The 13,223-nt window shown below is 40.0% G+C and overlaps 1 protein-coding gene across 8 annotated transcripts in view; it reads left to right on the top strand.

Moving 5' to 3' along the window:
• The window catches only part of PIGU (phosphatidylinositol glycan anchor biosynthesis class U), a 127,944-nt gene that overhangs the window by 21,167 nt on the left and 93,554 nt on the right, over positions 1 to 13,223 (top strand). For 7 of the 8 annotated variants that reach the window (XM_079946524.1, XM_079946523.1, XM_079946521.1 and 4 more), the window contains 3 exons: positions 1,288 to 1,350; positions 9,023 to 9,132; positions 11,334 to 11,434. In XM_079946524.1, the coding sequence (XP_079802650.1) occupies positions 1,288 to 1,350; positions 9,023 to 9,132; positions 11,334 to 11,434 (274 nt within the window). The remainder of the gene's footprint in view (positions 1 to 1,287; positions 1,351 to 9,022; positions 9,133 to 11,333; positions 11,435 to 13,223) is intronic. The other variant, XM_079946522.1, reaches the window with a different exon arrangement.

Here is a 13,223-nt window from a genome sequence, read left to right on the forward strand (position 1 = left end):
GCGGGATGAGGGATCTTCCCGGACTGGGGCACGAACCCGTGTCCCCTGCATCGGCAGGCGGACTCTCTACCACTGCGCCACCAGGGAAGCCCAATTTTAGAGTCTTTTAAAATAAATTTATTTATTTTATTTTTGGCTTTGTTGGGTCTTCATTGCTGCACATGGGCTTTTCTCTGGTTGCAGCGAGAGGGGGCTACTCTTCGTTGCGGTGTGCAGGCTTCTCACTGCGGTGGCTTCTCTTGTTGCGGAGCATGGGCTCGGGTGCATAGGCTTCAGTAGTTGCAGCATGCGGGCTCAGTAATTGCAGCTCGCGGGCTGTAGAGCACAGGCTCAGTAGTTGTGGTGCACGGGCGTAGTTGCTTCGCAGCATGTGGGATCTTCCCGGACCAGGGATCGAACCCGAGTCCCCTGCATTGGCAGGCGGATTCTTAACCAATGCGCCACCAGGGAAGCCCTAATTTTAGAGTCTTTTATCTTCTTGTTTTTAAGGGGAAAAAAATCTATATTAGGAGCTGAGGAGTTTCTCAGAACATAAAAGCAAAAAGCTATCTTAAATGTGAATTCATGGAACTGTGATAGTTTTATGGATGTGTGAGTAGTCGTCTCTGGCATCTGACCAGTTCCAGTTCCTTATAGTTTTAAAATTTGATTTCTGGACTATGTATTCTTGAATTTCTAGCTTCATTCAGGGTTCTATGATTGGCTTTAATTGTGGTGCCAGTATAGAGGGCATCCGGAATTTCCTAAACATTCTGCCAAGACATTCTGTGCAGAGGACATGGGCCAGATGAGACTTTAAGGGCAAGAACCTTCAAAATTGAGAAAACAGGGCTATGTTTTGAGTGTAGAAATTTGAAACACTTGTCTAATCTAGAGTTGAAAATCTGGGTCAAGTAGGAGGTCCACTGAGGTCTTCATTAATAATTATAATGGCTGTGGCTTGTTGAGGGCTTACTGTGCGCTAAGTACTTGACCTGCATCAGGCCTGCAAAGCAGTGGGTATTATTCTCATTTTATAGAAAACTTAAATAACTTGCGATTACAGAGCAGATGTGGGACACCAAACTGATGTAAGCCTTAGTGGGTCCTAGTCCTCAGAGTTTTCTGGTCAGACCTCCCTGAAGAGGCTTTATCTTTGTAGTCAAAGTGAGGGTTGAAGTTCTACCTGAATGTAAGAATTCAGTACTGGATAGTCCATCACCATCCCAAAACTCCATGCTCTGGCAGCATTCCATTACTCCTGTACTAATTAGAGTCATTTCCTTTTATTTCTCTTTCTCTTGACAGATAACTGATGCACTCACTGCCATTGCCCTGTATTTTGCAATCCAGGACTTCAATAAAGTTGTGGTGAGTAGTCAGTGGGTGGGACAAAACCAGTGAAATTCGGTAGCCTGATGATCTCTGTTATCACAAAAAATCAAAGGTCATGTACTTAAAGATCAGCTGTCTTAAAATCCTAAGAAGTGGGAGTGAAGCTTCTGGCTTGTTCAGCCATCCCTGGAATGACCAAACCCAAACCAATAAGACAGCTTTACTAATATATATAGAAAGGTCAGCTTAATCTTCGTGGCTTAATATCCACTCACCTATCCAGGTTCAGACTTTTTGGAGTAAATGGAGTTGAACTACTGTTATATTAATGAAGACCCTTAAAAATCTTCCATTCTGGGCTTCCCTGGTGGCGCAGTGGTTGAGGGTCCGCCTGCCGATGCAGATGACGTGGGTTCGTGCCCCAGTCCGGGAAGATTCCACATGCCGCGGAGCCGCTGGGCCCATGAGCCATGGCCGCTGAGCCTGCGTGTCCGGAGCCTGTGCTCCGCAACGGGAGAGGCCACAACAGTGAGAGGCCCGCGTACCGCACAAAAAAAAAAAAAAAAAGTCTTCCATTCTTTTCACCAGTTTTTCTTTCCAAAAGAAAATGAATAGAGCTTTTAACTCACTGTCTTATGCCCATCCAAGGTAAAACTGGATTCCCAATGTAGTTTCTATTTCCCTGCAGAGAGCAATCTTAATTGGAAAATTTGGCATGTATTAAATACCTATTGAAAACCATATGTAATAGCCAAGGAGAATTGTGTAATGGGACCATTCTCATTTTCCTGGATTCTGAGAGAGTTAACAGATTAACCATGTGTACTATCTATGTAGTTATTTTAAAAATTGTCTGCAGTCCTCATTGACTGGCTGGGAGCCACTGAGAGGATTTAGACTGGGGTGAGTGAAGGCTGCATTCCATTGATGTTGTCTGTTTGTGGTTCATTTTCACTTGTGTTACCAAGTAATAGAACCAGAATTAGCAGTCTGCCTTTCTGTGCTCTGGTCATCAGTAACATAAAGTGGGTAAATTCTAGAATTTTAGACCTCAAAGAGGTTTTTAAAATATCTGGACTGAGGGTTCTTAATTTGGGGTCCATTTATAGGCTTAACGGGTCTATAAAGCCCTTGAAATGGTATGAAAAATTGTGTGTGTATGTGCTTATATCATTTTTTCCAAGAAGAAAGTCCATAGTTGCTATCAGTGCTCAAGGAGTCCTTGATTACCCCCCTTAAGGGATTAAGAACTGCATATTAGAGACTTAACATCACTAAGACCAGGGAGTATACATCTTAAGCTAATGGAGCATTTGTGACAACATGGGTGAACCTTGAGGACATTTTGCTAAGTAAAATAAGTCAGACAGAGAAAGACAAATACCGTATGATCTCATTTATATGTGGAATCTAAAAAAGTCAAACTCATAGGAATAGAGAGTAGCTTGATGGTTGCCAGGGGCTGGGGGGTGGGGTAAACGGGGAGATGTTGGTCAAAGGTACTAACTTCCAGTTGTAAGATGATTAAGTTCCAGGGATCTACTGTGCAGCATAGTAACTCTAGTTAACAATATCGTATTGTATACTTGAAAGTTGCTAAGAGAGTAGACCTCAAATACTCTCACCACACACACACAAACACACACACACACACATAGTTATGTGAGGTGATAGGTGTTTTAACTAACCTTATTGTAATATTTTGCAATATATGTATATAATATGTCCAATCATCATGTGTACCTTAAACATATACAATGTTATATGTCAATTATATGTCAAGAAAGCTGGAAAAGAAAAGAAAGGAAAATTTTAGGGCTGATGTAAAATGCTTTAACAGGATTCCCTAGAAGGCCAGAGATGAAATAACTGGGCATGAGATTTATAAGCAGAGGAATTCAGAAATAAAATAGTAGTGGTTATTTTCTTCTCCCAAGGTAGTTCGTGTATGTAAACTCCAGTCTTTGTTCTTTGAAGTTACCTGCTCAAATATTTAGGGGTGGGACTTCCCTGGTGGCGCAGTGGTTAAGAATCCACCTGCCGATGCAGGGTCCATGGGTTTGATACCTGTTCCGAGAAGATCCCACATGCCACGTAGCAACTAAGCCCATGTGCCACAATTACTGAGCCTGTGCTCTAGAGCCCGCGAGCCACAACTACTGTGCCTTGAACCCGTGCTCCACAGCAGGAGGAGCCACCACAATGAGAAGCCTGCGCACCGCAACAAAGAGTAGCTCCCGCTCGCCGCAACTAGAGAAAGCCCCGCGTGCAACAACAAAGACCCAAGGCAGCCAAAAATTAATTAATTAATTAATTTAAAAACACCCTCTTTATCTCATCTATGAGAATTGGGCGATTGGGATTGACATGTATTCACTGATGTGTATAAAATTGATGACTAATAAGAACCTGCTGTATAAAAAAAAAAAAAAAGTGCTTTGTACCAGAATGATTACTGTGTGTTGTAGGGGGAGGGGGCTACTTGATAATTTTATGTTGTTTTCCATAATTCCTTGGAATTTTCTTTCTAAAATAGATAAATTTCCTTTAGGAATTCCAGAAAGCCTTTAGAGAAATATTCTTAAAATTGTTTGCTTTACAAATGTATGTTATTATTTTATTGAGAAATAAGATTAAAATCATCTTTCTGATTTTAAGATAGAAAAAATAATGTAGAGAATTTGCCATTCTCAGACCTTCATTAAAAGAATGATCAAAAAATGTGTCTAAGAAGGAAATAAGTGGAAGGAAGGACAAGCATTTACTGAGTAAAAGAACAATAATGAAGACTTATTTGGGGACTGTTACAACAAGATGGATTGATTCACATGTTTCAGTGATTAGAATGGACATCTTTGGAGGCCACTAGTCTGCCTATCATAGTGTGCTTGGTACTTTTACTTTCAGCATCCTAGTGGGCATGTCACTGGTGGTATCTCCTTGTGGTTTTAATTTGCTCTTCCCTAGTGACTAATGATGTTGAGCATATTTTCATTTGTTTATTTGCCATTTATATGTTTTCTTTTGTAAAGAGTCTGATCAACTTGTTTCCCATTTTTATTGGCTTATTATCTTTTTATTAGTGAGTTTTAAGTTTTCTTTATATATTCTGGATTTAAGTCCAGAACAAATAAAAGTTTTATAAAAAAAAATCTATTAAAAAAATTTAGGGGGTGAAGGGTCATGATGTTTACAACTTACTTTCAAATGGTTCTGGAAGAAAAATGGTTCCCGTGTGTGCTTTTGTCTGTGTGTGTGTGTGTGTAGAGATAAAGAAAATGTGGCAAAATGTTAACAGTTGGTGGATCTACGTGTTTTATTGAATTATTCTTTCAACTTTTCTGTAGTTTGAAAGTTTTAAATATAAAACACTGGAGAAAAAAATAGCATGTATATATGGGATATATGTGAATATCTAAGGGAGGTTTGGTGGCTTTCATCTAAGAACACAATCAGATCTTTTCAAAGAAAATATAAAACTGAAATGTGTTGGGGGTTTTTTTCGGAAATGTGTTTTAATGAAAGTTGATTAGAGATGCTACCATCATATGCATTCCTTTTTTTTTTTTTTTTTTTTACTGATCAGCTGTCATATACTCCAATTAAAACAATTTTTAAGGGGAGGAGAAGCTTATGGGGAAATAATGAAACTAGGTTTCAGTGAGTTTCTTAACGAAGTCAGCTTCAGTGTCAATAGAAGAGATACTTTTAATTTAGTGCGTCAGTAATTTTAATTCATTTCTTAGTTATTTCTGACTTTATATGGAAACATATAGAGATCTCTTTTTTTTTCTTTGTGTGATTTAAAGAGGGAGAGAGAAAACTGAATGAGCTATTGTCAATACCCTGGTTTTGAGCACACCAAGGCAGGGTATGCTATCTGTTATCACCAAGATAAAACTTTATCACCAAATAAAAATTTGGAATAGTTTTGCTTCTCCATCCTCAGAATTCAGCCTACTAGAACATTACGTTTCTTGGTTAGAATAAGAGTTTCATTTACCCTGTGTCAAAAATTAACTCATTCTAAATGGCAGACTTTGATGATACTAACATACTACTGTTGACTTGGATACAATATTAGCACATCTTCCCCCAAATCTTTCCCAGTTTGTCAGAATGGGCCCATATCATATAGTCTGGAAGTATTTTAATCTTGCTAGAATTTGAGATTTTTTATCCCTGGTAATGAAGCTGTGTCTGCACCCAAATGCATCCTGGTAAACTATGGTGCAGAGATGGAAGACTCCAGCCCCACCCCAATCTCCAACTTGAGCATGTGGAATATGAATGCTGATTGATTGTGACCAGTTGATTCTCATGACATTTTACATGTGCCTCACTTGACAGAAGCAATGTTGGTCTAGTCTGTCCTTTGCTGAGACTGCACTTATTTGGAACTCAGAATTCATGTTAGAAAGCTACAGGTGGTTTGATAGGGAGTGATAAAAACCTGTATCCCCTACTATGCTTAGAGGGTTGTGAATTTGGAGGATAGGTTCCTGAATTTGGAATGTGCTGAGGCTAACAGTTGGAGATACAGTGGGGGTGGAATATTCACCCCCGCTATAGGTTTTGGGGATGCAAAGGGGTGTAGACACAGCTTCAGTGATTAGAAGAATCTCTTTATTTGGAGTAGGGGAATTATGTCCTTGCAAAAATCAACCTTTCAAGGGACAGGGAAATGGCTGCATGGGGTAGTGGGTAAAAGGGAAGGAAAACTCCACCCTGGAAATTTTTTTTAATTCAAAAATTTCTGCTAAAATATAACATACATATGGAAAAGCTGATTAATGATTACAAAGGTAACACATTCAGGTAATTACTTTTTAGGTCACTTTTAACCTCTCCTGCTTTAAATCTCATTGTTGTTGAGGCTTCTGAATATACCTAGAAATATACCTATCTTTGGATTTTAAATTGTACTCTTTAACCTTATTTATTTATTTATTTATTTTTGGCTGTGTTGGGTCTTCATTGCTGTGGATGGGCTTTCTCTAGTTGCGGCGAGCGGGGGCTACTCTTCGTTGCGATGCGCGGGCTTTTCATTGTGGTGGATCCCCTTGTTGCGGAGCATGGGCTCTAGGCTCGCGGGCTTCAGTAGTTGTGCCGTGCAGGCTTCAGTAGTTGTGGCTCGCGGGCTCTAGAGTGCAGGCTCAGTAGTTGTGGCGCACGGGCTTAATTGCTCTGTGGGCATGTGGAATCTTCCCAGACCAGGGCTCGAACCCGTGTCCCCAGCACTGGCAGGCGGATTCTTAACCACTGCACCACCAGGGACGCCCCTCATTTATTTTTATACTTCTAATATTTTCTTGGTGTGTGTGTGTTTAATTTTCCTTAGATTTTTAGCCACTTTCCTGTCTCTAACTGGATGCATGGGGATGTTTTAAAGGGATTTTGTCTGTGCTTAGGGGATCTGAGTCAATATTGAGTTCTAAGGCCAGGCATAATGGTACCTGTGCTGGTGAGATTGGGGGAGACAAAAAGAAAGGTAGCATCGAATCTGGGGACTGCTGACCTGACTGCCCTTCTCTCGTGGAGACTCTCCTTTCATAAAATCTTTCTGTTTTAAAGTATTTTGGAAGATTGGGGTTACAAGGAAGTTTTCTTTCCTTGTTGGCACAGTGTCACCTTTGCCCAGGGCCTACACATCCCTGTTTAACTGCCTGCATCTCTTACTGTAGTCCTGCTGGCTGGCTTCCAGCCTGGGGAATGGGCCTGTATTCCCATCTGTCTCTCTGGCTGCTACTGGGTGAACTCCCTGTTTCCTTTTAACAGCCTTCTTTGTGGCTCTCACACCCTCCAGGTGGCCTTCTTTTTGCAGTAGAACTCTAGAACCCTTAGCTAGTGGGGCCTCCATCCTTCCACCACTGCTGCAGCTGTCCTCATTGACTGCTTTGTTTGCTAAGCCAGCCCCCTTCTCTCTGATAAAAACACCTTAGTTTATATTTTTCCCTTTTAATTAAATAACCCCAGCTGTGAATGGCAGCATAAATCTTACTGATGATAATTCCCACCATTTAACTTGGACTCCCAGAGATGATCAAAGGGAGGTTTTTGAAGTTTGTTCAGGTTTTTTTTTTTTGCGGTACGCGGGCCTCTCACTGTTGTGACCTCTCCCATTGCGGAGCACAGGCTCCGGACGCGCAGGCTCAGCGGCCATGGCTCATGGGCCCAGCTGCTCTGCGGCATGTGGGATCTTCCCGGACCGGGGCACGAACCCGTGTCCCCTGCATCGGCAGGCGGACTCTCAACTACTGCGCCACCAGGGAAGCCCTGTTCAGGTTTTTTGATTAAGCCTCTACCTAAACCTCTGCAAGAAATCTGTGGTTACCTGTATTTCTATGATTATCCTGGGATTTTCTTTTGAACTGAAAGATGGCTCTTAAAAATTTTTTTTTAGTTTAAAAATTTAAATATCCAAAATATCTAAGACATGCAAAAATATATAAAGAATAATACATACTGTGAACCTATTTCAGCTTAAAAAATAAAATACTTTACATAGAGTTGCCTCTCTCTGATACTTTCGTCTCCTTACTCCTTCTCTCTAGTTACCACTGTTCTGAATTTAGTGTTTATCGTTCCCACACATGGCCTTAATTTTTTGTGCATTTGTAAATATACCTAAGTAACATATAGTGTTATTTTGCATGCTTTTAACTTTATGTAAATGGTGTAATGCAGTATTCTGTTGCCATCTGTGTTTTCATCCTTAAATCTTTAATCACACACTACTTTGGCTTCTCTGAATTACTCTGTTTTATAATAGGTTGTGGCATTGATTTTATACTATCTAAGATCATTAAATCAGCAGGGCTACCCATTTGGGGTTCAGAGGCTTTTTCTATCTGTAGTGTGACCCATGTTTGCTTATAGGGTTGCCTAACTTTCTTTCAATCTGGAACACACCCATGAGCTTGTTGGGACACGCACAGGGGAAGGCAAGAGCTTTCCACCCCCATCTCACTCCCTGTAAACTCTCCGGCTGCCCAGCCACACCCAGCCTTCCTCCTCCTTCTCTTCATCATGGTCATTTCCCACTTCCTCTGTGAAAGTCAAAAACTTGAAACAGGAGCGCTCAGAAGAAAACCCAGGACACTGTGACATTCAGGGGATCGTTCCACTTTGCGTGAAAATATTTCGCTTTGATGGAACTTTGGAATCCTTAGGCCGCTGATGATAACTCTTAAAAATGACTAAAAGCTGCTTTGCCATTCAATCATTCATTTAGCCATTCAACAGATATTTATTGTTTGCTCACTGTGCCAGGTATTCGCAAATAAACATGGTCTCTGCCCTCATGGAACTTATAGTATAGTGAAGGAGAAAGATAGTCACATAAATAAATAAAAAAGTTCTAACTGTGAACAGTGTTATGAGATTTTTACAGTCAGGGCAGTGAGTGTGCCTTCCTGAGGAAGTGACAATTTAACTAAGATCTAAAGCTTATGTGGGAGTTAACTAGGGAAAGAGAAGAAGAAGTTGGTTGTTCTAGGTTAAATGCAAAGAACTGGGAGCAGGAGGGCAGTGGCATGTTCATGGTGCTTGAACCCAGAAAGTGAGAGGTGTGGGGAGCGAGCGTGAAATGACCCTGGAGAGGTAGGGCCAGGTCAGACAGGCCATGTGGGCCATGGAAGAACTTTTGTCTTCATCCTAAAAGCAATGGGAAGTTATTTGTTTCATGTGTTTTGTCATTTTTTTCCAGTTTAAAAAGCAGAAACTCCTCCTAGAACTAGACCAGTATGCCCCAGATGTGGCCGAACTCATCCGAACCCCTATGGAAATGCGTTACATCCCTCTGAAAGTTGCCCTCTTGTAAGTATTCTCTGACAAAACAGGGCTCAGTGCCAATGAATGTGAGGAAAATCTGATGAGACTTTCTCATGTTGTTTGTTGTATTTTTGGAGATTTGCAGTCTTAGTCATCAAGTATTTGCTATATTTCTGTTGCACAACTGGGGTTCTGGCCAGGAAAAGAGACAGAGCCATCCTGTCTCTGTTGGGACAAAGCCTCACACAAGCACATGCACAATCGACCCTTCACAAATGCTTTTTCACTCGATGCTGATCTGGCTCCAGCCTCCTTGTAACCAGTGTTTCTAAAAAAAAAAGGTTTTCCAATTGTGATATATGGATTGCATAAAATTCTGATCTTTATGCAGCAGTTATTTCAAGCAACTCCTATGTTTCACATACAATTTAGTCCCCCATTTGTAGTTCAGAAAACTGAAGTAAAGTACCAAACAGACCCATCCCAGCTGGATGACCAGTATGAGAGAGTGGAACTTACTGAGACTCTATGAAAGAATTCTTTAGGAGTACCAGTGCTGCCTATAACTTTAATTCTTTCAGGTTATTTCTGTTTATATTCCTGAGATAGGCAAATGGGAATAATTATTCAGTCAACTAATAGTAAATGTTAATAATATACTAGTTCCTAAGGATACACAGTAAAACAAGGCAGACAAGTTTCCTCATGGAAAAACATGACCTTAGAGCTTCACATTTAGAAGGGGCCTTATGAGGACAGTTTGTTCAACCCTTTGCCTTGTGTGTGACTCTTCTATTCAGTATTCCAGATAGGTGGCTGCGTAGCTGCTTCTTGAACATCACCTGCTATTTAGAAATGGCTTTTTTTCTCCTCCCACCAAACACATTTGAGGTATCGGTTCATATCTATGTATTTTAGAAATATTGGTGGAAACTACCTAATAGAACTAGAGGTTTGGCAACATTATGAATCCCTTATGGACTCCTATGTCTCCAGGGGGTAGTTTTGTAATAGCAGCAGCCATTTCTTTAAAGGTTGTAGAACAAGCCTATCTAATTGCTGAAAAAAAAAATCAACAGTTTCTGGGCCTTTAGCTTTAGAACTGCTAATCTTACAGCTCTGAGAGGTATTGGATTTAAGGTCTTTATTTGCGCATAATAATTATAATCTCTCCCTGAGACACTGGTATGTTTCTTCCTATCTGATAATCAGAATTATGTAACTGGTCTCTCTTTTCACTTTGTCTGCCAGGAAACTCAGAGCCAGATTTAAAGCTGATTACTACAGTGTTGTAGAAGACCCATTTGTTCTTCTTTCCCTAGCCTTTACTTTTTCCTTTTATTTATGCTTTCCCTGGTCTTGATTCTTTATTTGTATTTTAATTTTGCTCTCACTTTTTATTATCTGTTCTCATTTGAGCTGCCTCAAATCTTTTGTGGAAGCAGGGTAAAAATAAATAAAAACACAGTTATGACTGTATAAGATTTCCCTATTCAGCATTTCAAATTTATTTTTTCAGTCCATTCCTTCCCACCTCAGGAAAAGACTGTTTCAGTTTAATTCCCTCCCAGTGAAAGTTCAGGTTGTCCTGTGAAGTTCAATGGCCACTAGCTTACTGAATTCAGCAGATACTTATTCTGTCCTTTGGGTCTGGCTTGGTGGATATAGCTTGGCTGCCAAGAGAACTAAACTTAAGCTGCTCTCACCTCTTGAATGGGGTAGCCTATGTCAGAGCTTAGGAACCTGATTGAGGAAACAGTACTTTCCTGGTTTTCAGAGATAACTGTAGCCATTCCTAAAATATAGGGCTCTGTGGGAATTGGTAGAATTTTTATCACTTTTGAAACCTGAAGTAATAAAAAATATAGGTTTATTGCCAGAAAGACCTGATTTTGAATGTATTTATTAGCTTGTAAAACCTTAGGCTACTTAACCACTGAGTCTCAGTTTCCTCACCTGCAAAATGGGAATGATGTTATTGCTGGTTTACAGGATCCGTGATGATGAAATATGATGGTTTTCCATATAACACATAGCACAGAATAGGCAGTGAATGTTCAGTGCCTTTTACTCACTGGCCACCACCCCACTCCATCCTCTTTTACTTAGGAAAACTTATTTCTAAGAAGTTGCCTTCCCTTGAGTATGGTTTTAGTAAACCTCTTGAACTTCCTGGCTATGGTGGCCAGGACTCCCTGGTCCTTTGACCAGGATTACTAATGCCAAATATGTGTGTTTTTCCCCAGCTATCTCTTAAATCCCTACACGGTCTTGTCTTGTGTTGCCAAGTCTACCTGCGCCATCAACAACACCCTCATTGCTTTCTTCATTTTGACCACGATAAAAGGTAAGGCCCCAAAGGAAGTTCAGTCCCTAATTTGTGCAGGCTTTTGTAACACTTATGCTGTGGATTAAAAAAAAAAAAAAAAAAACACTTAAAAACATTTTTTTAAATTACACAAGTAATTTTATAGAAAATTTAGATAAGCCAAGAGAAAAAAATTAATTAAAACATCCTGAAATTCTGCCACTCAGAGTCACTGTTAACATAGTTTAAACAAAAAACAAAAACTTCTAAAAGGCTTACAATGAGAATAGCAGTGTTCTGCCCCTTTCTTTCCATCCCTAGTTCAACTTCTTTGATGGAACTACTTTATTTTTTTGCTAGTATTTATTTCCATATTTCCAAATAAGACCTCGTATTGCTGTTTCATGAATTATAAATTTTAGACATTATCTATTGTATTCTTATTATGGGAGATAAAGATTTAGCTTTCTTTTACCAATATCTTCACTTCCCTTCTACCTGGTTTTCCTAGAGAAGTTATGTCACAGCTTTGATTAAATCAGTAGTTGGTACCTATATTTTATGACAGTATATGTATTATTCACTGCTGGGAAAAGTAATAACTATGGTTGTTTTTTCTTTCTTGTACAACCTTTTATTTTTTCTGGGATTAGTAATTGTGGGGTTTTTGCTTGTTTTTGTTTTTGTTTTGCTTTATCTTTCTGTACCAATCACTTTTTTCCCCTCAATTGCTCTGCTAGATCTTTCAAGTGCCTAACAATACAGGCATACCTAAGAGATATTGTGGGTTTGGTTCCAGATCACAGCAATAAAGCAAATATTGCAATAAAGTGAGTCACACGAATTTTTTGGATTCCCAGCACAGATAAAAGTTATGTCTACACTATACTATATTCTGTTAAGTATGCAATAGCATTATGTCTAAAAAAATGTACATAGCTTAATTTAAACATACTTTATTAATAAAAAAATTTAGCCCCTAATAAGAGAATCAGCCCGTCCTTTGAAGCTTTGAAGCCAGGCATTGACTTCTCTTTTCTAGCTATGAAAGTCCTAGATGGCATCTTCTTCTGAAATAAGGCTGTTTCGTCTACATTGAAAATCTGTTGTTTAGTGTAGCCACCTTCATTAATTGTCTTAGGTAGATCTTCTGGATAACTTGCTGCAGCTTCTACATCAGCCCTTGCGACTTCACCTTGCACTTTTATGGTCCGGAGACAGGCTTCTCTCCTTGAACCTCATGAACTAATCTCTCCTAGCTTCAAACTTTTCTTCTATAGCTTCCTCACCTCTCTCAGCCTTCATAAAATTGAAGAAAGTTAGGGCCTTACTCTGGATGAGGCTTTGGCTTAAGGGAGTGTTGTGGCAGGTTTGATCTTCTCTCCAGACCACTTGGACTTTCTCCATATCAGCAATAAGGCTGTTTTGCTTTCTTATCATTCATGTGTTCACTGGAGTAGCACTTTTAATTTCCTTCAAGAACTTTACATTTGCATTACCACTTGGCTAACTGTTTGGTGCAAGAGGCCTAGCTTTCATCCTATCCCAGCTTTCGACATGCCTTCCTCACTAAGCTTAATTATTTCTAGCTTTTTTTTTCCTTTTATTTATTTATTATTTTTGGCTGCATTGGGTCTTCATTGCTGCGCGTGGGCTTTCTCTAGTTGTGGTGTGCAGCCTTTTCATTGAAGTGGCTTCTCTTGTTGCAGAGCATGGACTCTAGGCGCACGGGCTTCAGTAGTTGTGGCACGCGGGCTTCAGTAGTTGTGGCTTGTGGGCTCTAGAGCGCAGGCTCGGTAGTTGTGGCACATGGCCTTAGTTGCTCCGC

Source organism: Stenella coeruleoalba (genome assembly GCF_951394435.1).
Source record: "Stenella coeruleoalba genome assembly, chromosome: 15".
Taxonomy (NCBI): Eukaryota; Metazoa; Chordata; class Mammalia; order Artiodactyla; family Delphinidae; genus Stenella; species Stenella coeruleoalba.